We start from the raw sequence: 21,919 nt of genomic DNA on the forward strand, positions 1-21,919 counted from the left end.
CCCGCCACCACGCCCGGCTAATTTTTGTATTTTTAGTAGAGAACGGGGTTTCACCATCTTGGCCAGGCTGGTCTTGAACTCCTGACCTTGTGATCCACCAGCCTCGGCCTCCCAAAGTGCTGGGATTACAGCTGTGAGCCACTGTGCCCGGCCTCCTTTTTATTTTTATACCCATCTGTAGCAGTTGATGTGGCCACATTTGCATTTGTTTTATCCAGTCTGGTTACAGCTTTGCAGACAGTGAAGTGGGATGTTGGTCACCATTGAACCCCTACAGTAACTTTGTTGTTATACTTCCTGGCCCTGGCTGTTAAGCTCTGACAGGTTTGGCCTTAGTCCTAGGTGCTAAAGGTTGACTTGGCTATAGAATTGAAGCTAGATTTGGAGTTTGCAGATTGAACTCTGTGCTGAGGGAATGCCTGTTAGGGAATGCTTCTTGGGACCAGTGGGTGCATGTGTCTCTAGAAGAGATCTATAAGGTTGCCACCTTAAGTATCTCAGCCAAGCCGTATAAAATTAGCAGTAGTCATCCATTTTTACCTACAGACATGACAGTTCTCTATGGTTCAACCTAATATCTACAAAGGAGTTGATTTAAGGGCAATTCAAGGTTTGTCCTGAAGCTGGGAGAATCTCCTTGTGTGCCTCTAGGTTGCAGGTTAGATGGGAGAGCGAGCACCGCAGAGGAGCTGTGCAGGAAGAGGCATGCAGTGGAGGCTCCTCTCTCTCACAGAGATACATTTTCTGTGATAGTAGATCGAAACCCTTTCACTCTGATCCATTCAGAAACTTTTGATACCTGCACTTTATTAAAGGGACTGTCACTTCCCCATTATTCCTCTTTGGGAGAATGCAAGGTATGCTCCTTTGCAGTAGTTGTTACTGTTAGCAGAGTTGACATTGTGGACACATCCAGCGTAGACATGGATTGGGAATGTGGGAGCCCCTGCTTAGAAGGTGCTCTCAACCTAGCTGGGGTGATAAGCCCTCCTCCTGTGGGCAGGAGAGTGTGGTTCTAGGAGCAGGTTTCCCTGTGATGACAGTGTGGCCTATGCAGGCTGTGGAGAGCCATGACAGGAGTGTGGCCTGCCCCGTTGACAGGGAGGAGTTTCCATGAATGAGGTTTACTCCTTGCTAGGTTCATGTTCTTGAGCAGAGGAACTTGATTGCTTAATGGGCTAGGAAGCGGATTGCTCAGGGACTGTTGGAAGGGCCCAGGAGAAATTGATAATGGAGAAGTCCAATTCTGCAACAAGTTTTTTGAGAAGGCCACCACATTGTGGACATCAGTACCTTTTCTGCATGACTTACAAGAAAATTAATTTTGGTTTTTAGACAGTCCTGTTGATACTTCTGTTTTGTATTAAGTGATGAATTCCATGTTAAAATTATACTGGCCAGTTGATAGTTACCAAGGAAATGCTAGGCTCTTGATTCCAGTCAGTGGGTTTGGATATCCTAATCTTTGCTCTCCTCTCTTCTAGAATACGAATGTTCTGCCTGTATTGGGAGCACATTGAGTTATGCTCAGTTTCTTATTCCAGAGAACAAAATGTGTTTGGGTGCTGAGATTTTAGAGCTTTTCTGTAAGGTCAATACACTGAGAGAAGGCTTAATATTTCTTATCCATTGGTATTTTCCAGAAAACTGTATTTGCTTTTACTTTTTTTTTTTTTTTTTGAGACGGAGTTTCGCTCTTGTTGCCCAGGCTGGAGTGCAATGGCGCCATCTTGGCTCACCGCCACCTCTGCCTCCCAGGTTCAAGCGATTCTCCTGCCTCAGCCTCCCGAGTAGCTGGGATTACAGGCATGCGCCACCACGCCTGGCTAATTTTGTATTTTTAGTAGAGATGGGGTTTCTCCATGTTGGTCACACTGGTCTCGAACTCCTGACCGCAGGTGATCTGCCTGCCTCAGTCTCCCAAAGTGCTAGGATTACAGGTGTGAGCCACCGCACCCAGCCGTACTTTTACTTTTTTTTAATCCAAAAAAAGTATGTGCATCCTTCTATGCTGTTAAGAGTGTATTTTGGGGATACATGTTGAGTGTCCCTTATCTGAAATGCTTGGAACCAGAGGTATTTTGGATTTCAGTTTTTTTCAGATTTTGGAATACTTGTATTTGCATTATACTGGTTGGGCATCCTGGACCTAGAAATCTGAAATGTTCCAATGATTATTTCCTTTGAGTGTCCTGTTTTAAATTTTGGAGCATTTTGGATTTGGGATGCTGAATCTGTATTTTTTCCCAACTATTTTAGAAATTTTTCCTCATCAGAACCTTAACATCTCCCTGCACATAGTAGTAATGTACTGTGCACTATTGTAAAGCTCATTCGCCTGACAAAATACAGTACTCGTGATGTGATCTCTCTTGGCCTTGACCTTTTGCTCACTGAAGCTTATGGCCAGTGTTAATTTGTGTTATTTCTTAAATAACTTTCCCTTTCATTTTTAAATTATAAATTTAACTTCTAACATGTTTTATGGTTAAAATTGTACTTTTTTCCTTTAGCGACATTCAAATGCATCACAATCACTTTGTGAAATTGTTCGCCTGAGCAGAGACCAGATGTTACAAATTCAGAACAGTACAGAGCCCGACCCCCTGCTTGCCACTCTAGAAAAGTATGTGTAAAACTCTGTTCTTGTTCTTCTTTCATATTGATGCTGTTCCATGTGTTACCATTGTGAGTGATTGGTAAGTGTTCCTTATGTGGGAATCAATGTCCCTTGAAAATAACCTTGGGTGGGTGAGAAGGTAGGGAAACCTGCTTCTTTTATCTCAGTAGAAGTTTGGCAGGGTAAGAAGATAAATGACATTTATATCTAGACTTCGAGTTTTCCAATTATTTGTAAAATGGAATTCTGTAGAGCCATCCTATGATGTGGTAGTCATTTAGAAATAACTGTAGTCACAGCTTCCAAGGGTCTTTTGATGAAGAATAGTCTTGTGTAAGTACGAATGTTGTGCATTTTATTCAGCAGCTTTTATCAGATGATCTTTAAGGATTTATTGTATCTTTGCAGCCGATTAGGGACAGTTATCTCATGTTTAGGTAGAAGACAGCTTGGGGATGGGGTGCTGTTTCTTCTAGATTCACATGTTTTCAGAAAGAATGTTTACTGTCAACATGGGCATGTATATTTGACCTGCATTCAAACAGCTGAAAGTTATTTTAATAGAGAATAATCAGGCCACTCCTCACTATGGAAGAATAATTGGGAAGTATGCATACAGCTAGCATTATTAAGTACTAATGACAATATTGCTTCAGTTTACTTCTATTGTTGCTTTTAATGCTTTTGTCAATCCTTTTTATTCCTGATATATATTGAGGCTCTTTTGCATCTTTGGCTTAACTACCTATAATCTTTTATTAAAATAAAATGTATTATTTCCTGGACACATGTAAGACAGGCAGAGAATACATTACAGACAAGTTAGTGTATCTTCAACCCTGTCTTTGCGAAGTGGAGTTGTGTTTTCCTAGCATGTAGAATATGAGTTCTCTGAAGTATTCTCTGTATTCAGAGAACTCTGAGTTCTCTGAAGTAGCAAAACTACAAAAGATTGCCGGCTTCCGAGTAAAATGGCATCTTACCTGTCCCATTTTAGTAATTCTTGCACTATGGCATATATAGTCCTTTAAAACATATAAGACACCCCACATTCAAATACTAATTGTGATATTAATTAGGTTGAACCTTGTAAAATTGCCATTTCAGTAGGTTAGAAATGTTGAATATCAGCAGTTTCATATGGCTCACTACAGTGCTGCCCGGTAGAAACAGAATCAAAGCCACATGTAATTTAAAATGTTTTTGCCCGAAGTCTTGGAGATCCAGTGTGTATTTTACACTTAGAACATGCCGGTCAGACGAGTTAAATTTTGGGTGCTTGACAGCCGCATGTAGTAAATGGCTCCCATAGTAGACAGTGCAGGTTCTGCCTGAATATCAGAGTGCTTAGTAGTGATTGCTAAGTTCTTCAGTGCCGCTCCAAGCCCTCCGTCCACACAGCTTTATTTGGACCCAATGTGTAACCTAGCCACCAGAGCCTATGTGCGCACTAGCTTTTATATTTCAAGCTATGTTTTAGTCCTAGATCAGGTAGCTAATTTCTGGATGAAGATAGGTAAATGCCTAGAATTTACATCATTAAATTAGTTGGAGTAAATGTGTTCAAATACATGGACCTGATGAATCAGTGGCCCTGTTGCCAAGTAAAACCTCCATTGCATTTAACAGTGGAAAGAAAATCTGTCATAGTGCTTCCCACAATCTGTTTGAGAATAAGAACCAACCTCTTCTAATATTTGACACACTGCATATCTTTTAGTGTCTGTTGATTCAAACAATACACAGTGAGAAAAGATTTCTGTTTTAGTAAACTTACTAATCATAATAGCATCTGTGTATATTTGATATATTATGTGATAATATGTAATATCTGATAAATCATAGTTATTTAATAATGATGATATTACATTATTAAATCACTGTACTGGCAATACATAATGTACACATAGCTTGCCGAGCTCTATATTATGATGCCAAGTAACCCACAGTGTGGACTCCACTGTATTTATGAACATCACATGTGTAAATAAATGTTAAGCACAGATAGCACATATGGAAAAACTTGAAATGAGCTAAGGTTAAAGAAGATGCTGAAGAGCAGTAGTGGTACCAAGAAATCTCAGAAAGCGGACTGAAGTGTTAAATAAAGATTGTTTGGCTTGGGAAGCAATCTGAGCCTAAATTGAATGCATTTTATTTAGTGACTCTGGAAATTTTTGAAGTTCAAAAATTTTTTAAAAACAGTTATGTTAGAATAGACTCTGTATCTGAATTCTTGATACTAATGACCTTAGAACAAGTTGGGTTTGATCCCATTCACTTGAGCCAATTGGTTTTTTGTAAGTGAATTTCTCATTTAAAAAAAAAAAAAAAAAAAAAAAAAAAAAAAAAAAAAAAAAGTGAGCCATTGTCCCAAAGGCAGGGATAAAGAACCTGGATGGCTTCATGCAGGAAACAGCTCATATCATGAGTTTTAGTGATGTCTGTCCAGAAACTATTTTTTAAAATGTGAAAGTGAATATATTTTCTCGCATGTAATTAAATATCTTTTTATTGAAAGAATGTGAAGGCATTCCTTTTATTTTGTTTGATAAGCGTCAGTCCTTCGGTTTATTATTTCTTCTGGGTTTGGTAATATTTGCGTGTTTAGGTAAAACTCAGAAGATGGCGTAGCTATTGTGGTATTGTATTTTGACTGTCAAGTTTTTGCTGGTTATTATGTTTTTCTTGTCCATTAGTAGAATTCTTTCATGGATACAGTAGACTTCCAATTTGATACAGCGGTGAAATGGCTAGGGCCTCTGTTAGCCATCTTCAGGCATCTGTATTGACGAAAGTGACAGTGCCCTCTGATGAGTAAGAGCGCTATGATTGAATGAAGAGAGTGTGGACCTCCACAGTCGCATGCTGTCAGTACCCCCCAACCTGGGGTGAGGCTGCTGTTGAAAGAAAAACATATTTATTGTAAAAGATAGTTTGTTTTCCAGAGCTTGGTTCCAGACCTAATAGTTAGTGTATAGACTGCTGTGTGTTAAATGACTTTTATAGTACTCTTTTGGTGAGAGATCTCACAAGCAATTATTGCTGGTCTGAGAGTGCTTGAAAAACCTCTTCTTGCAAGGGGACCCTCTCAACTTAGGTTAGGTACTAGTTTTGTTTCCCCAAAATAGAGATTCTCTCCTACTTGCTGCCCTATGTTGGCAAGAGGTGATCAAGGAACTGGTGTACAGTACACTGAACACAGCTATACCTTGGGATGGGGTGTCAGGTGAGCAACCAAGGACAACCCAGCTGTGTGTCACACTATAAGGGAGATTCCATTTCTTTTTCTTTTCTTGTCTTTTTCTTTTTTTCCTTTTTCCTTTTTTTTTTTTTTTGAGGTGGAGTCTCGTTCTGTCACCCAGGCTGGAGTGCAGTGGCACGATCTCAGCTTACCGCGACCTCTGCCTGCCGGGTTCAAGCGATTCTCCTGCCTCAGCCTTCTGAGTAGCTGGGATGACAGGCGTGTACCACCACGCCCGGCTAATTTTTGTGTTTTTTAGTAGAAATGGGGTTTCACCGTGTTGGTCAGGCTGGTCTCGAACTCCTGACCTTGTGATCCGCCTGCCTCGGCCTCCCAAAGTGTGGGGATTACAGGCGTGAGCCACTGCACCTGGCCTCCATTTCTTAATTCACATGGATTTCAAAAATTACTGAGAGGCTAAGAAACTAAAGTTTTCCTTGAGAATGTTCACATAAATTCAACGAACTGGTTTATGTTAATTGTTATCTTATTATGTATATGAGGGAAGTGTAATGGAAAGAGCCTGCAGATAATGCTTTTTGGACATTTAATTTAGTCACATTTATTTCGTTGCTGCCATTTTATTTTGCTTTTTCAAATTTTATTTGTAGAGTAAAATGCAACAACTGATGTTTTCTTTTTTCTGTTTTAGATCTTTGCTAATTACACATTTATGGTTTTGTGGGAAAACATTCATGGGTTCTAATTAGCCTTTCTGAACGTTTTCCCTTCTTTAGTGAGGGTGAAAGGTTCTATGTCTTCCTGCCACCCCCAACCCCAGTCATCATCATCATCATCAGAGTCTTGGTTTGAGTAGGAGGTGACTTTGTCTTGAGATTCTGTTGGCTCTCAACAAAATTCACAAAGACAAGCATGGCCCAGGTTATTTTGCTGAGGGAAAGAGATAGAAGGGTGAGTGAGTGAGTGTGTTTGTGTGTGCATGCGTGTGCGTGTGTGTAATTTATAAATAGGATCAATTGCCTACTTTAATAAGTATATAGAAATAAAATAGTAAAACAAATACACCCAAGTATGATTGAACTCTTCAGTGACGCTTGTCTTGTGCCGTCGTCTTTTTTTCTGAAGTTGTTGGTGATAAGTGATACTGCAGTTAGTGATTATTGATTTGTTTCCCTAGGCAAGAAATTATAGAACAGCTTCTATCAAATATTTTCCACAAGGAGAAAAATGAACCAGCCATAGTCAGTGCAATCCAGATATTGCTGACTTTACTTGAGACACGACGACCAACGTAAGCTTTTCTTATATCTTACAAAATGAATTGTGTTGTTTTGCTTTCAGATTTAAGTTAAGAGTTACATTCTTGGTGGATAAGCTGTAATAGCGTACCTTTGAATTGCAGTTGCTGATTCTTCTTCTACTGTATAAACCATAGCCTAGTTTTATATGAATACCACATATAGGGATGCAGTTGAAAATTATGCTTTGGTGACACTATTTATTGGCAGTATTTAGACTCTAGTCGTATTTTTTTTTGTAGTGGTAGGAAAATGCTACTGTAATAAATGCTATAATCAAAAACATGTATAATGGCTGAAAAACAGAGAAGCTTATTTTTGCTCATGATAATTGAAAATAGGTGTTCCTGGTCAGTGGGTAGCTCTCCTGGCCATCCAGAATGTCTCTCTGTCTTGTGATTCCTTTCATTCCTTTCTGCAGATACTTAGGCCTTCAGGTGGTGTTTTCCTGGGTTTCGCATTTGAGGGCACTTCAGTTGAGGCTGTCTTAAAATGCATGGGCAGGTGGCTTGAGCCTTTAAGGACAAATTTCTTCTACATGTTTTATAATCAGAAATAAAGTCTTGCTTTTCCCATGTGTGGCCTTCGCCCCTGGACCAGCCATTTAATGTGTGTCGTGTTATTCTTTATAATTTATGTCCAGTGCAGATTTACTCATTATCAGAGTTTTCTAACTGCTCTTAGAGCATGAGAATCTGAAGAGGTATGTATAAGTTTTCCGGGATTATGTGATGTAGAGGTTGGAATTTTGTATTTTTTACCCCAAAATTCATTCATTAAGCAAGGGACAGAGTCCATCCTTAGCATATGAAACTTCAGCCATTCAGGTTTCTGGATTTACTTTTAGCGGTGTAATTTTGGTTTCTAGCAAAATAGTGAAGATAACCTTACCAACCAACCCCTGCTTCTCCAATTCCTGATCTCTGTTGCTGCTTTGCCTAATCTTTGGTCAATACTAATGGAAGGGCAGTGTGATGGCACTGCTTCAAGTATGTTGTAGTTTGGGGGTTGTTTGCCTACCTGTGTCTTTCTAGGAAAATCAGTACCATCTTCCTACCCCAGCGGTACAGTGCCCTCTTCCTACCCCAGCGGTACAATGCCCTCTTCCTACCCCAGCAGTACAGTGCCTTCTTCCTACCCCAGCGGTACAGTGCCCTCTTCCTTCCCCAGCGGTACAGTGCCCTCTTCCTTCCCCAGCGGTACAGTGCCCTCTTCCTTCCCCAGCGGTACAGTGCCCTCTTCCTACCCCAGCGGTACAGTGCCCTTTTCCTTCCCCAGCGGTACAGTGCCCTCTTCCTTCCCCAGCGGTATAGTACTTTCTTCCTACCCCAGCGGTATAGTACTCTCTTGCATGCTACAAGGCCATCACATCATCTCTTGAAAGTGGTTTAAAAACACATTCAGTGGTGCTGTGAGGTTCATATGACTTGAGAAACAAATGAGGGAAAAACAGCATAAATTTTGGCATGTGGAAGTGAAAAACACATAAATGTACAACTTAAAGAGCAAACAAAGTTAATAACAATACAAGAAATAATAAAGGGAAATTTCTGACCAGAGGAACTTGTCCTAAAACCAGAAAAGGTTTACCAAATACCAAGCAAGATTTAAGTTTTAAAATAGGACTCAGGGCCAGGCGCAGTGGCTCACACCTGTAATCCCGGCATTTTGGGAGGCCGAGGCGGGCAGATCATTTAAGGCCAGGAGTTTGAGACCAGCCTGGCCAATATGGTGAAACCCTGTCTCTATTAAAAATACAAAAATTAGCTGGGCGTGGTGGCGTGCACCTGTAATCCCAGCTACTCGGGAGGCCAAAGCATGAGAATCGCTTGAACCTGGGAAGCGGAGGTTGCAGTGAGCCAAGATCATGCCACTGCACTCTAGCGTGGGCAACAGAGCGAGACTCTTGTCACATAAAAAAGAAATAAAATAGGACTCAGATCTTACCTCTATACTGATAAGATTTCTGAATTCTGAGGATAAAGAATAAATCTTAGAAGTATCTGGATAAGAAAAAATGGGCTACCTATGAAGCCAGTCAGACTGCCAGACGCCTCCTTTGTGAAGCCAAATAAATACTGAACAACAAGAGTGCGGGATTCTGAGCCTGAAACATTTCTGTTGATGTGTGAGGGCAAAAGAGGTATTTTTTTTTTTTTTTTTAGCATTTTAGGACTCAGTGTTTCATCTGTGTACTGTTGATGAGATAAAATTACTTGAAGATAGACTTTATTAAAGCCAACCAGAAAAATAAGAATGAAGAACTTAAGAGAACATATTGGTAAATTATGATCAAGAAATGGGTAGGGATGTGACAATATTATTAAGAAGTTTAAATGTTAAGAAAAAATAATTGACATAAGTCAAATATTGAAAAATGAAAGGAGTTCCAGATTATTTTAACAGAACTCAAGAAATAAGGAGAAAAGTGTAAATTAGTACATATTACAGTTCTTATACTGGGGCAGTTGAGGTGCATTCTCATGCACTGTAAGTTCATCTCAGTAAAATTATAGTTCAGGTATGGTTTTAAATAAATGTAATAGAATAACAGTAGGTCATGTAACTTTCAGAGCATCTTAAAGGTCAAAGAGTAAGGAAACTCTGACAGTCCCAGACACAAGGGACCCTGACAGTCCCAGACATACACTTGCAGGCCCTTCTGGACAAGAAATACTAATGGCAGGGGAGAGACTAGAGAAGGGTTTCATTGTAGTTTTGGCCTGAGGAATGGAGGAGCAGCCCTTGGGGGAAATACACACTACCCCTCCAGGATCCTTCTCTATTCTTGCCCCTACTGAACAAAACTCTTAAGCCACTGAGAACAGGTTAGCAATAAAAACCCTCTATCCCCTCCTATCCTAGAAGTGGGAATACGTTCTGGATCCAGACCATTAGAGAATACCCTACCACGAGGGTAAGGGCAGGATCACTGAGAAGGCCCCAACCCTAGACCCGGGGACACTTCAACTGCCTGAGACTGAGGTGGAACAAAGCAGAGGCTTCCCACATCCTTTCCTTTTCCACCAGACCTCTTGTGACCCAGTGACAGCACCCGCATCTTTCCCCTCTCCACCAGACCTCTCGTGACCCAGTGACAGCACTGCTGTGGAGGAAAGGCTAGCGTGGGGGGGAGGAGCCTCTTGTGAGGCACAGGAGCAAGTTTAAAGAGAGGACCTCAGCTGATGGGCAGAGCAGCCAGTGAGAGACACCTGGCAAACTGGCCTTAGCCATAAACACCAAATAACTTGAGATGGACTTAAAGTCCTTAGTGCACCTTGAGAAATCATAGTAACAACAAAGCCCAAACCTTGCTCAGCAGATGACTAGATCGATTCAAATCCCCACACTTAAGACCTAGAAAAGAGACATGTTCATTCTTACATAAATGCTATTTACATCAGTTTCTGCTATTTTATGTAAGATGTCCACCTATCAACCCAAAATTACAAGAAACAAGATAAAGACGCCAACAAACTGTCAAGGGAAAAAGCAGTCAATAGAAATAGAATAAAAAATGTTGGAACTGTCAGATAATTTAAATATAAATATGATTATGTTAAAGACTTGTGGGAAAAGTGGAAAATATATGAATAGATGAAGAATGTTAGCAGAGAGATGCAAGAGCCTATGGAAATGGTAGAAGTGAAAAACGCAGAAATGAAGAATGACTTTGGGCTTAGTTGACATAGTTGAGGAGAGAATCATCATAGGACCTTAGAAATTATCCATACCAAAATATGAAGAGTTAAACAAAAAAGATACTTATGAGCTGAGAAGTCCCAGAAATAATGACACACCTCCAGGAACAAATGCAAGTGCCCAGAATCTTGGTTTCTATTACTGTTCTCCAATAAAAGGAACCAGAGCTCCTCAGAGAATTGGCTGGTTCTGTGACCAGGGCAAGAAATATATAAGTCTGGAACAACTTATAGTACCAGAAAATAAGGAAATCCTCAAAATTAAAAAAAAAAAAAACTAAAACCCCCAAATGATGGCATATGTCACTGGGACACTGGAGCCAACTAAATAGAGTTTCCAATGGTCAAAGCCAGAATAAGTTGCATAATAAAGTCATTTTGTGTTAAAGCCCAAATTATACATATATAAACGGGTAAAAGTAGACAGATCTCCCATGTAGAAGAATTCCAAATAGGTTACGTAGGCACTTCAAGGAGGTAGAATAGAACTCTACTCCTTAAGTGTGGGCTGTGCATAATTCCTTCTAAAGAGTACAGTATGGAAAAAAGAGAATTAAAAATGTAACTTCACAGTGGAAAAACCTGGCAAACACTACCTCAGCCAGATATTCAGTTAATTACTAGAGCCAAACTCATTGGCTCACGCCTGAAACTCCAGCAGTTTGGGTGACTGAGGTGAGAGGATCACTTAAGCCAGGAGTTCAAGGCTGCAGTGAGCTGTGATTACTCCACTGCACCTAGCCTGGACGACAGAGTGAAACCCTGTCCCAGAAGAAAAGCCAACAGCCAGTGATGTTATGCTGACAGCATATACTCTTGATATGATGTATTAAAGATCACACTTTACCCATGTAGTCTTCCTCTCAAAAAACCATAACCATGAGAAAAACTCCAGAATGTTCCAATCAAGGGACATTCTGCAAAATACCTGACCGGTACTCGAAACTGTGAAGGTAGGATAAAAACAAAGTCTGTTACAGCCAAGAAGAGGCTAAGGAGACTTGACAACTAAATATAATGTGTATCGTGGATGGAAATCTGGAACAGAGAAAAGACATTAGGTTAAAAACTAAGGATATCTACATAAAGTATGCATTTTATGTATTGATATTGGTTCATTAATTGTGACATGTACAATACTAATGTGTTAATGGGTAAAGAAACTGTGTGGCTTATATGGGAACTCTGTACCATCGTTTTTTGTGTATATATAAAATTATTCTATAGAAGTCGACAGAACATTTAGACAGAACGACATTAAAAATGCAGAAGACTTAATGCTAGCAATCAGCTTGACCTAACCGAGACTTGTAGAACACTCCCCTAGCAACGGCAGAATGCACATTCTTTTCAGGTGTACGTGAAACTTACCAAGTGTCTTAGCTCAGGCTGCTATAAAAAACTGCCATAGACTAGGTGGCTTTAAACAACATTTATTTCTTATAGTTCTGGAGACTGAGAAGTCCAACATCAAGGCACTGGCAGATCCAGTGTCTGGTGAAGGCTTCCCTCCTGGTTTTCAGTTAGCCACTACCTTAATATGTCTTCTTGTGGCAGAGAGAGAGAGGAAGCAAACTCTGTTTCTTCTGATAAGGATACTTACTCCATTTAGAGGGCTCTACCCTCATGACCTAATTACCTCCTGAGGGCCCCATTTCCTAAGATCATCATATTGGGAGTTAGGATTTCAACATTGGAATTTTGAGGAGACAGACAATTTGCTGATAGATAATGAGACCAGTTTCTCATCATAAAACAAATTTAATAAATTTAAAATAATAAGAATCACATAACATTTGTATTTAGACTATTCTGTGTTTAAACTAGAAATCAATAAAAAAGATTTCTGAAATAGCCTCAAATACTTGAAAATTAACACACTGCTAAATAATCCAAGTGTCATAAAGGAGATGACAAGGAAAATGAGAAAGTATTTTGAACTAAGTGATAATGGAAATAGGATTTGTCAGAATTTGTGGAATGCAGTTAAAGCAGTAGAAGGAAATTTATAACATTAAATGGTTATATTAGAAAAGAAGAAAGAATGTGTGTCAATGATCTAAGCTCCTGCCTTACAAATTAAAGGTAAAGGCAGGACAAATTAAACCCAAGGCAAACAGAAGGAAAGAAATAATAAAATTCAGAGCAAAAGTCAGTGGACTTGAAATGAGAAAAATCATACAGAAAATCAGTGAAACTGAAAGCTCGTTCTTTCAAAAAAATCAATAAAATTGATAAACTTCCATCCCGCTTAGGAAAAAAGTAGAAAAGAAACAAATTCAAATAATAGGAATGACTGTGTCCTATGGACTTTAACACTGTTGCCTGTGGACTTCAGATGAATAATAAGAGAATACCACAAACAATGCATTAAACAGATTTAGCAGTTTATATGTGATGGACAACTTCCTTAGAGGAAATAATTGCCAAAGATCACTCAAGAAGAAATAGGTAGCATGAGCAGCCCCATATCAGTTGAAGAAACTGAACTTATATTTAAAACCTTCACAAAGAAAACTCCTGGCCTAGATAGGCTCCATTGATGAAGTCTACCAAAGATGGAAGAACTCTGTCAGAATACAGAAGAGGGAACTCTTTCCAACTCATTTTATGTAGCCAGCATTACTTTGAAACTAGACTAAACTACACAAAATCATGGGAACAAAAACTATATTTGTTCCTCTGTATCTGCTGAGGATTGGTTCTAGGACTCCCATGCATACCAAAATCTGCGGTTGCTCAAGTCTCATATAAATGGCATAGTATTTGCATGTAACCTACACATATCCTCCAGTGTACTTTAAATCATCTCTGGATTACTTATACCTAATACAATGTAAATGATATATGTTATGCTGTTTCATTATTTTAAATAGTATTATTTTTTGTTTGGCATTTTTTTCCACCTTTTTTTAGAGATGCAGTCTCACTGTATTGCCCAGGCTGGCCTTGAATACCTGAGCTCTAATGATCCTTCCGCCTCAGCCTCTTAAGTCATTGGGACTAGGTGAACCACCTCGCCCAGCTTTCTCTGAATATTTTTGATTTACAGTTAATTGAGTCAGTGGACACAGAACCTGTGGATACAGAGGGCCGACTGCAAGTAACAAGATGCCACAAGCGCTGAAATGTAAAATTCCTCAAGAAAATATGAGTGTATCAAGTCTAACAGTATATTGTAAGGATAATATATATCATAACAAAGTATGGTTTGTCTTGGGAATGCAAGGCTCATTCATCCTTCAAAAATCTTCGCATCAACAGACAGCAGATCTGATCACATCAGATCATTGAAGAAAAACCATCATTTTGTTAAATTCCTTTATGATAAAACATCTCAGCAGATTAGTAATAGAAGGGAACTTGGATGAAAGCTGATAAAGCCCTCTTTCATTTTATTTATATTTTTTCAGATAAGGTCTGCCATTCAGACTGGAGTGCAGTGACACAATCATAGCTTACTGTTGACTACATCTCCTGGGCCTAAGTGATCCTCCCACTTTAGCCTCCTGAAGTAGCTAGGACTACAGGCACAAGCCATCATGTCCAGCCAAATTTTTTTTATGTTTTGTAGTAATGGAGTCTATGTTGCCCAGGCTAGTCTTGAACTCCTGGCCCTAGGTGATTCTCCCATCTTGGCCTCCTAAAGCGTCAGAATTACAGGCTTGAGTCATAGTGCCTGGCCAAGCCCTCTTTTAAAAATCCCATAACTAACATAGTTATTAATAGTTAAAGACTGAGTGATTTTCTTTAAAACTGGGGAACATAACAGGCATATTCACCGTCACCACTCCTATTCAAGCCGTGCTGGAGGTCCAGGCAAATAGTAAGGCAGGAAAGAAAGAAAAGACATTCAGAGGGGAAGGGGTGATGTCAGACTGCATCTGTTCACACATGTCAGGATTGTCTTCGTAGAATATCCTAAAGAACATTAAAGGAAAAAAAAAACCCATACTCCTAGAACTAACAAATACATTTAGCAAGATTGCAAGTATGAAGTCAACACTCAAAAATTAATTGCATTTCTGTGTACTAGGAATGAGCAATTGGAATTTGAAATTTTTTCAAAGTATTATTTTTTATAGCATGGAGAAAAGGAAATACTAAGATACAAACCTAACAAAATGTGTGCAAGGTTTAATGCCCCAAAACTACAGAATATTGATGAAATCAAAGATGACCTACATAAATGGAGAGAAATACTCTGTTCATGGACTAGAAGACTCAGTATTGTTAAGATGTCGCTTTTCCCCAAATGGACCTGCAGATTCAATGCAATTCCAAACAAAATCTAAACAGGATTTTTTAGAAAATCAACAAGTGAATTCTAAAACTTGCACGAGAATCAAAGTAAGTACAGTAGCCAAAACAATTTTGCAAGAGAAAAGGACTCACACTCTGATTTTGAGACTTAATACAAAGTGACAGCAATCAGGACAGTGTGGTGAAAGAATAGACATACAGATCACTGGGACAGAGCAGAGTCCAGAAGTAGACCCATCCCCATGATCAGGCGGTTTTTGACAGAGGCATGGGGGCAGTTCAGCGGAGAAAGGACAGCGTTTTCAATAAATAGTCCTGAATGGTTAGGTATTCTATGCAAAAAGTTGGACTTTGATATGTATTTTGCAGATTATGCAAAAATTAACTCAAAGTGGATGATAGAACTAGACATAAAACTAGTAGTTCTAGAAGAAAACAGGAGAAAATCTTTGTCTCAGAGTTATGTACAGATTGTTTAGATACATTGCCAAAACCCAATTCATAAAACAGAAGTTGACAACTCAGACTACACTAAAATTTTAAAATTCTGCTCTGAGACTCTGTTAAGAAAATTAAAAGATAGGCCACAGACTGCCAGAAAATACTGATATCATGTGAGAAAAGACTTACATCCAGGTATATGAAGAATACCTAGGCTGGATGTGGTGGCTCATGCCTAGCACTTTGGGAGGCTGAGGCGGGAGGATCACTTGAGAAGGCCCCATCTCTACCAAAAAATAAAGCCAAGCACGGTGGCATGTGCCTGTAGTCCCAGCTACGTAGGAGGCTGAGGAAGGAGGATCACTTGAGCCCAGGAGACAACAACAACAAAACAGTAATTTATCCTCTCACAGTTCTGAGTCCTAGAAGTCTAAGATCAAGGTGTTGGTGGTGCTGGATTCCTTTCAGAGGTACTAAAGCATTCCTCTTCCAACTTCTAGTAGTTCTTGGCATTCCTTGGCTTATGACCCCTCTGCATCCTCTTTACATTGCCTTCCCCTCTGTGTGTCTGTCTTGCCTCTTCTCTCTTCCAAGCATAGTTATGATGGCATTTAAGGCCCACCTGGATAATCTAGGACAATCTTTCATCTCAAGACCTTTAATTAATTTCATCTTCAAAGATGTTTTTTCCAAACAAGGTGACATTTGCAGGCCCTACGTATTAGGATGTGGACGTATGTTTTGTGTAGGAGAGCATCATTCAGCCCACTACTTAGCTAAACCAGACAGACAGAATAGACAGTACTCAGTGCAGTATGCAGGGCAACTGGAAGTCACACACATTACTGTTGGGAATGGAAAGTGATACAGCCACTTCATAGAAATGTTTGTCAGTTCTTAGAAAGTTAAACATTTATAATGTCACCCAGCATTCTTATCCTTGAGTATTTACCCAATTCTCATTCTACCTGTAATTGTTTTCCTGTAAGAAGTAGGTTATAATGAGTATAGATTGAGCTTTATGTAGAATAATTTTAAACCTTTTAAATAGGAAATAATGTTGATTATCTAAGAAAAACTGTATGGAACAAGTATAGGCCTGTTCATTAATAACACCCCAAACTGGCAGGCAATGTGGGGTGCCCTATAATCCAGAGGTTGGATCCCTTTTGCTTTCCAAATTTTCTGGTCACTTAGAGATTTGTTATTGTATAATAGTTATGAAGACTTAGAAGGTTTAGAATGGGAAGAAATCACATGTAATTTCTTACCTGATACTGTAGCTGTTTGGGTTGCCGGTTATAGAGGCTGAGCCTCATGGAGGTTTTATTAACCCTCTTCTGCCTCATTATGCTTTCTTCCTAGCCTTTTTTCCTGCAGCCAGAAATGTTGATACAATCATTATTATATAATCATTAAGTAAAGACATATATGGTTGATAACCTTGAATGATTTGTTCTGAAATTATAATAACTAAAATTACCTTGCTTTGTTTCAAGATTTGAAGGCCATATAGAGATCTGCCCACCAGGCATGAGCCATTCAGCTTATTCAGTAAACAAGAGTGTTCTAGAAGCCATCAGAGGAAGACTTGGATCTTTTCATGAACTCTTGCTGGAGCCACCCAAGGTAGGGGAGCTATCTTAAGCATGGCTGCCCAGCCAGTAATTTGGTTGAAACAGTCATTCGGATGTGTACGGGCCTTAGGAGTGGCAGAACTGGCTGTGGTCTGCATGTACAAAGTGAGTGAAAAGGTAACACTACCAGTGATTTTTACTGCTTTTGAGTGGAGAATGGAGAAATAAACAAAATATTCATCTGTTTAGGAAGTTTACCTTTTCATTCTTCTGTAAATTCTTGGGTACTTACATGCCAATAAAGAAAAAAGAATTTTCTTCTTGTAGCATATTATTTTTGAATGTTTCAGGAAAAGCTAATCTTTCAGAAACGGATCTTTGAAATTGTGTTTTGTTACTCAGAGTTGGAGCAGTGTATGTCTGATGTATAGTCGACCTTATTTAAGAAAGAGTAGGTTGAAGTTAGTATACAATTTGAAGAGAATATGACTTGGGGGTTTTTCAGTACAGAGCCTCCCATGTGCTAATTTTAAATGACTGTTTCCTCAGTGAAGACCCACAAGAGTTTTGTCAGCAGTCTATAAATGGTGTTCTTTCGCCCCTTGGATTGGCACAGATTTAGATTAGGGTAAGAATCACTTGCTTTTGGAGTCTAGGGTGGAAGATTCAGTTCTGTGTGAGTTCTGTTCCCAGCAACAGTTCTTAAGTTTCCTTTTTTTTTCTGCCCTATGTCATTGAATCTGGTGTATCTCTGTGCTTATCTACTGTGCGAGTTATTGGGAATTTCGAATACTAGTTTCTCACTTGTAAATGAGAAGTTTTCTGTTTATTTAACTATTTGGAGTTGGGGGAGCACAGGATAACTTATATAACCAAGGGAGTCTAGTTCAGCTCCAGATCATCTTTTCAGATACCTGATGCCATCGGTGAGCAGGTCGTGGTTCCATCACTGCACTCACAGTTTGCGTTATTCCGCTGGTTCCATTCCAGCCACATCTTATCTGCATTCAGCCTGTGTTGGATGTGGATCGTAGTGTTGGTGCTTGCCCTTAGGGAAAGTGCCTCTGTTGGTGTTTGACAATGATGGTCAGTGGCATCCTTCATGCCAGTCCTGGGAAGAAAAACAGAGTAAGGAAAGAAAAAGAAAAGATTTAGAAGAGGAGAGAACATCACAAGTGGAAGACGGAGGTGGGAGAAGGATCTGACAGGGAAGAAGGTGTGTAAGGAAGGGCCTGACCTGTGTCTTAGGTGGCCCACCCGTCTTCTTTCTGGGTGGACAAACAGGTGGCATCTGGTTCTGGGCCCCGATTCAAAAGTAAGGCAGTGTCTTGTTTGGACTTCTCTGTTACTCCAAGAACTGAGTGAGTTCCGTTTGCACCTGTTTTTACTGTATGATGTGTCTGTCTCGGAGTGCCGTTTGCACCTGGTTTTACTGTATGATGTTTCTGTAAGTAGATCCATGAAGTTTTTTACAAAGCCTGCCAATTAGAGCTGTTTTCCATAGAGAGCAGAACTGTGGGCCTTACAGCTCTGTCAGTCCTCGGGAGGATGGGAGCCAGGCTGCTGATGTGGATGGGGAGGGGCAGAAAGGGCAGCCTGACCTAGGCTGTTAGGTGCCACCCTTGCCTCTCAGACTTCTAAAGTTAGGAAATGTTCTGCTTCTATCTTTTGTAATTTCAGACTGTAGAAACTCCTGTTGATGGACAAGGACAGGTTTAGATTGATCGCATTTCAGGTTTGTGATCCAGAGACAACGTCTGAATTTGCATTTTTATCACAGATTTGGCTCAGACTGAGGATCGTATTCCAAAACCACTTGTAGCAACTACTACCACCACCACCACCACGGCTGCTGCTGCTGCTGCTACTACTACTACTACTACTACTACTACGTCTTCTTCTTTCTTCCTCTTTCTTCCTTCTCCTCCTTCCTCCTTCTCCTTCCTCCTCCTTCTTTTTTCTTCCTTCTTCCTTTTTTTATTTTTTTGAGACAGTGTCTCACTCTTGCTCAGGCTGGAGTGCAGTGGCACAATCACAGCTCACTGCAGCCTCAACTTCCGTGGGCCCAGGTGATTCTCCCACCTCATCTTCCTGAGTAACTGGTACTACAGGTGTGCATCACCATGCCTGGCTAATTTTTGTATTTTTTGTAGAGACAGGGTCTCACCATGTTGCCCAGGCTGGTCTCAAACTCTTGGGTTCAAGCGATCCACCTGCCTTGGCCTCCCAAAGTGCTGGGATTATAGGCATGAGCTACTGTGCCCGGCCATAACTTCTTTTAGTTTAGATTTCTGGTCAGATTTTGAAATACTGTACTTTTTCCTAGGGTATTCTGTAGCCTTCTGCTTTCTTCTCATGACAGCTTGGAATGTTGAGGCAGGGAGACACTTGATTTCTTATAAAATTTATGGTCCAGGGAAATTCCTTGCTTTTTTTTCCTTTTTCCTGCTTGGTTTTATTTCATTGTATCTTAAAGATATCAAGAGCAGCTTTAGATGTTGTTTCAGGTGTAAAATTCAGGCCATGTTGTTTGCAGGGTTTAAACTAGTGTCATGTCTTAGCAAATACACCATTTGCTTTGTTCATTTAACTGAATTTAATTGGAAAGCTTTTTCTTCTTCAGAAAAGTGTGATGAAGACCACATGGGGTGTGCTGGATCCTCCTGTGGGGAATACCCGGTTGAATGTCATTAGGTTGATATCCAGCCTGCTTCAAACCAATACCAGCAGTATAAATGGGGACCTTATGGAGCTGAATAGCATTGGAGTCATATTGGTGAGATTTTCCCTGCTCACAGACATTTTAATTTGCCATTGATATTTCATGGATATTTAACCAAGTTACAACCTTACAAATTTACATTATGTCAGTGACTTTTCTTGGTCTGAGCATAAATGGTGTTTTATGTAGTTTTTGCCTTGAGTTTATCATAAATTTCGAATGCTTATAATTGTTCACTAGGCATCTACTGTTGCTTTATATAAAGAATGGTAACATAGGATTTTGAAGATGATTAAGAGACATCGGCTTTTCCCTCGTGCTCCGTCTCGTGGACAATGACTGCTGGGTGCAGCATTGTTTTCTGTTCATATTTAGCGAGGGGACAAACTTTTATCTTCTTGCCACTGGGAGGTATCTGTATAATGTACCTGAAGCCATATGGTCTTAATTGATTTGGGTCTGGATTGACTCTTCCTTGAGACACAGTTATTAGCCTGCTTATTTATGGAAGGAGAAGGAAAAGCCCAGGGATGATTTAGGTCTCCCTGACCCCTGAATTCCCCAGTTTCAGAGTTTGTGCTTAGAATCCACAGGCCCAGCTCTGGAGCCCATGCTTCTTCTCTCTGTGCTGCCACCCACAGCACAGAAAGCGTGAGGGTTAACACTTTAGCAGGTTTCACAAGACATCTGGTCACATCATATATTTGGGGGAGATCTGAGGGTGTTTCAAAGGAGGTGTTTGTTCACTGTATGACAGGCATTGTAATGTTCATCTTATGTACACTATTCATGTGATCCTGGGTGATCTCCAGGACACCCAGGTGAACATTACAGTGAGAGAGAGGATGTGTTTTTCAGATCATGCCCAGAGAGAGGATACATTCCATGGCTAGTGAGTGGTGAAGCCAAGATTTGAATTCACCCAATTTCAAACCCCCATACGTGCTTTATCAGCCATGTCATTGTGCTTCCTAGCGTCACCGAGATATTTTTGTTAGGTTTCAGCTTTGGGTTAAATCAGTATAGAGCATGGAAAACAGGAGCAATTTGGAAAAAGAGATGAAGATTTAAAGAATTACAGTTTCTTTGATAGCTAGCATGGTCGTTGCCTTCTGGGGACGTAGTTTTTGTCCTACCTTCTAGTGTATAAAACTTAGGGAATATAACTTTCCTAAGTCATTGATCACTGGTCTTTAATTTCACTAATAAAAATATACGGTTATTGTTAATTTATTCTGTTAATCTTTAGGACTACTTTTGATGAGACTAAATTTGGTGAGACTACTGGAGGAGTTAAGTTATTCATTACTTCTTCTTTTTGAGATTAGATAACCAGACCCAACCATTTCCTAAATATGACATACTAAATTGACTTCCAAAATATGGCATTTTGTACTTTTAGAAATTTTTTGCCTTTTGTAATGCTATTACCTTTTCAAGTAATTTGAAAACCCTTGTACTTCCAGGAGATTCACGTTACTGCCTCTCTTACCATTTGTTTTTGCTGATAGTTCTAGTTTTTGTATCTGGAGTTGAGTCATGAGCACCTCAAAACTGTGGACCATATTTTTGTGTATCTCTGTCTGCCATGTTGCATCTCATACAATACCCTGCACAAAAGCCATCAGTAAATATTTGTTGCATCAAAATGAAATTCTTATAATTTTTTTTTTTTTTTTGAGACAGAGTCTGGCTCTGTCGCCCAGGCTGGAGTGCAGTGGAGCGATCTCGGCTCACTGCAAGCTCCGCCTCCTGGGTTCACGCCATTCTCTTGCCTCAGCCTCCCGAGTAGCTGGGGCCACAGGCGCCTGCCACCACGCCTGGCGATTTTTTTGTATTTTTAGTAGAGACGGGGTTTCACTGTGTTAGGATGGTCTTGATCTCCTGACCTCGTGATCCACCCGCCTCGGCCTCCCAGAGTGCAGATTACAGGCATGAGCCACCACGCCTAGCCTCTTATAAATTTTTTTGAAAATTATAGAAAATTTACCACACTAAGTATTTGTGTTAGTTGCTTTGAAAAGAAAAAAGATACTCCCTTTCTCTTGGAGAAACGTACTCTTGTCTTTGTATGTTTGTTGTTGGTTTTTTA

General features: G+C 39.9%; 1 protein-coding gene across 50 annotated transcripts in view; it reads left to right on the plus strand.

Annotated features, from left to right (window-relative positions):
- PPP6R3 (protein phosphatase 6 regulatory subunit 3) overlaps positions 1–21,919 on the plus strand; it is a 164,169-nt gene that overhangs the window by 95,722 nt on the left and 46,528 nt on the right. For 36 of the 50 annotated variants that reach the window (XM_063644343.1, XM_063644315.1, XM_063644225.1 and 33 more), the window contains 4 exons: positions 2,514–2,626; positions 7,003–7,116; positions 17,028–17,157; positions 19,729–19,881. In XM_063644343.1, the coding sequence (XP_063500413.1) occupies positions 2,514–2,626; positions 7,003–7,116; positions 17,028–17,157; positions 19,729–19,881 (510 nt within the window). The remainder of the gene's footprint in view (positions 1–2,513; positions 2,627–7,002; positions 7,117–17,027; positions 17,158–19,728; positions 19,882–21,919) is intronic. The other 14 variants (XM_063644374.1, XM_063644378.1, XM_063644194.1 and 11 more) reach the window with 1 other exon arrangement.

The sequence above is a fragment of the Symphalangus syndactylus genome, chromosome 1 (genome assembly GCF_028878055.3).
Source record: "Symphalangus syndactylus isolate Jambi chromosome 1, NHGRI_mSymSyn1-v2.1_pri, whole genome shotgun sequence".
In the NCBI taxonomy this organism is placed as follows: Eukaryota; Metazoa; Chordata; class Mammalia; order Primates; family Hylobatidae; genus Symphalangus; species Symphalangus syndactylus.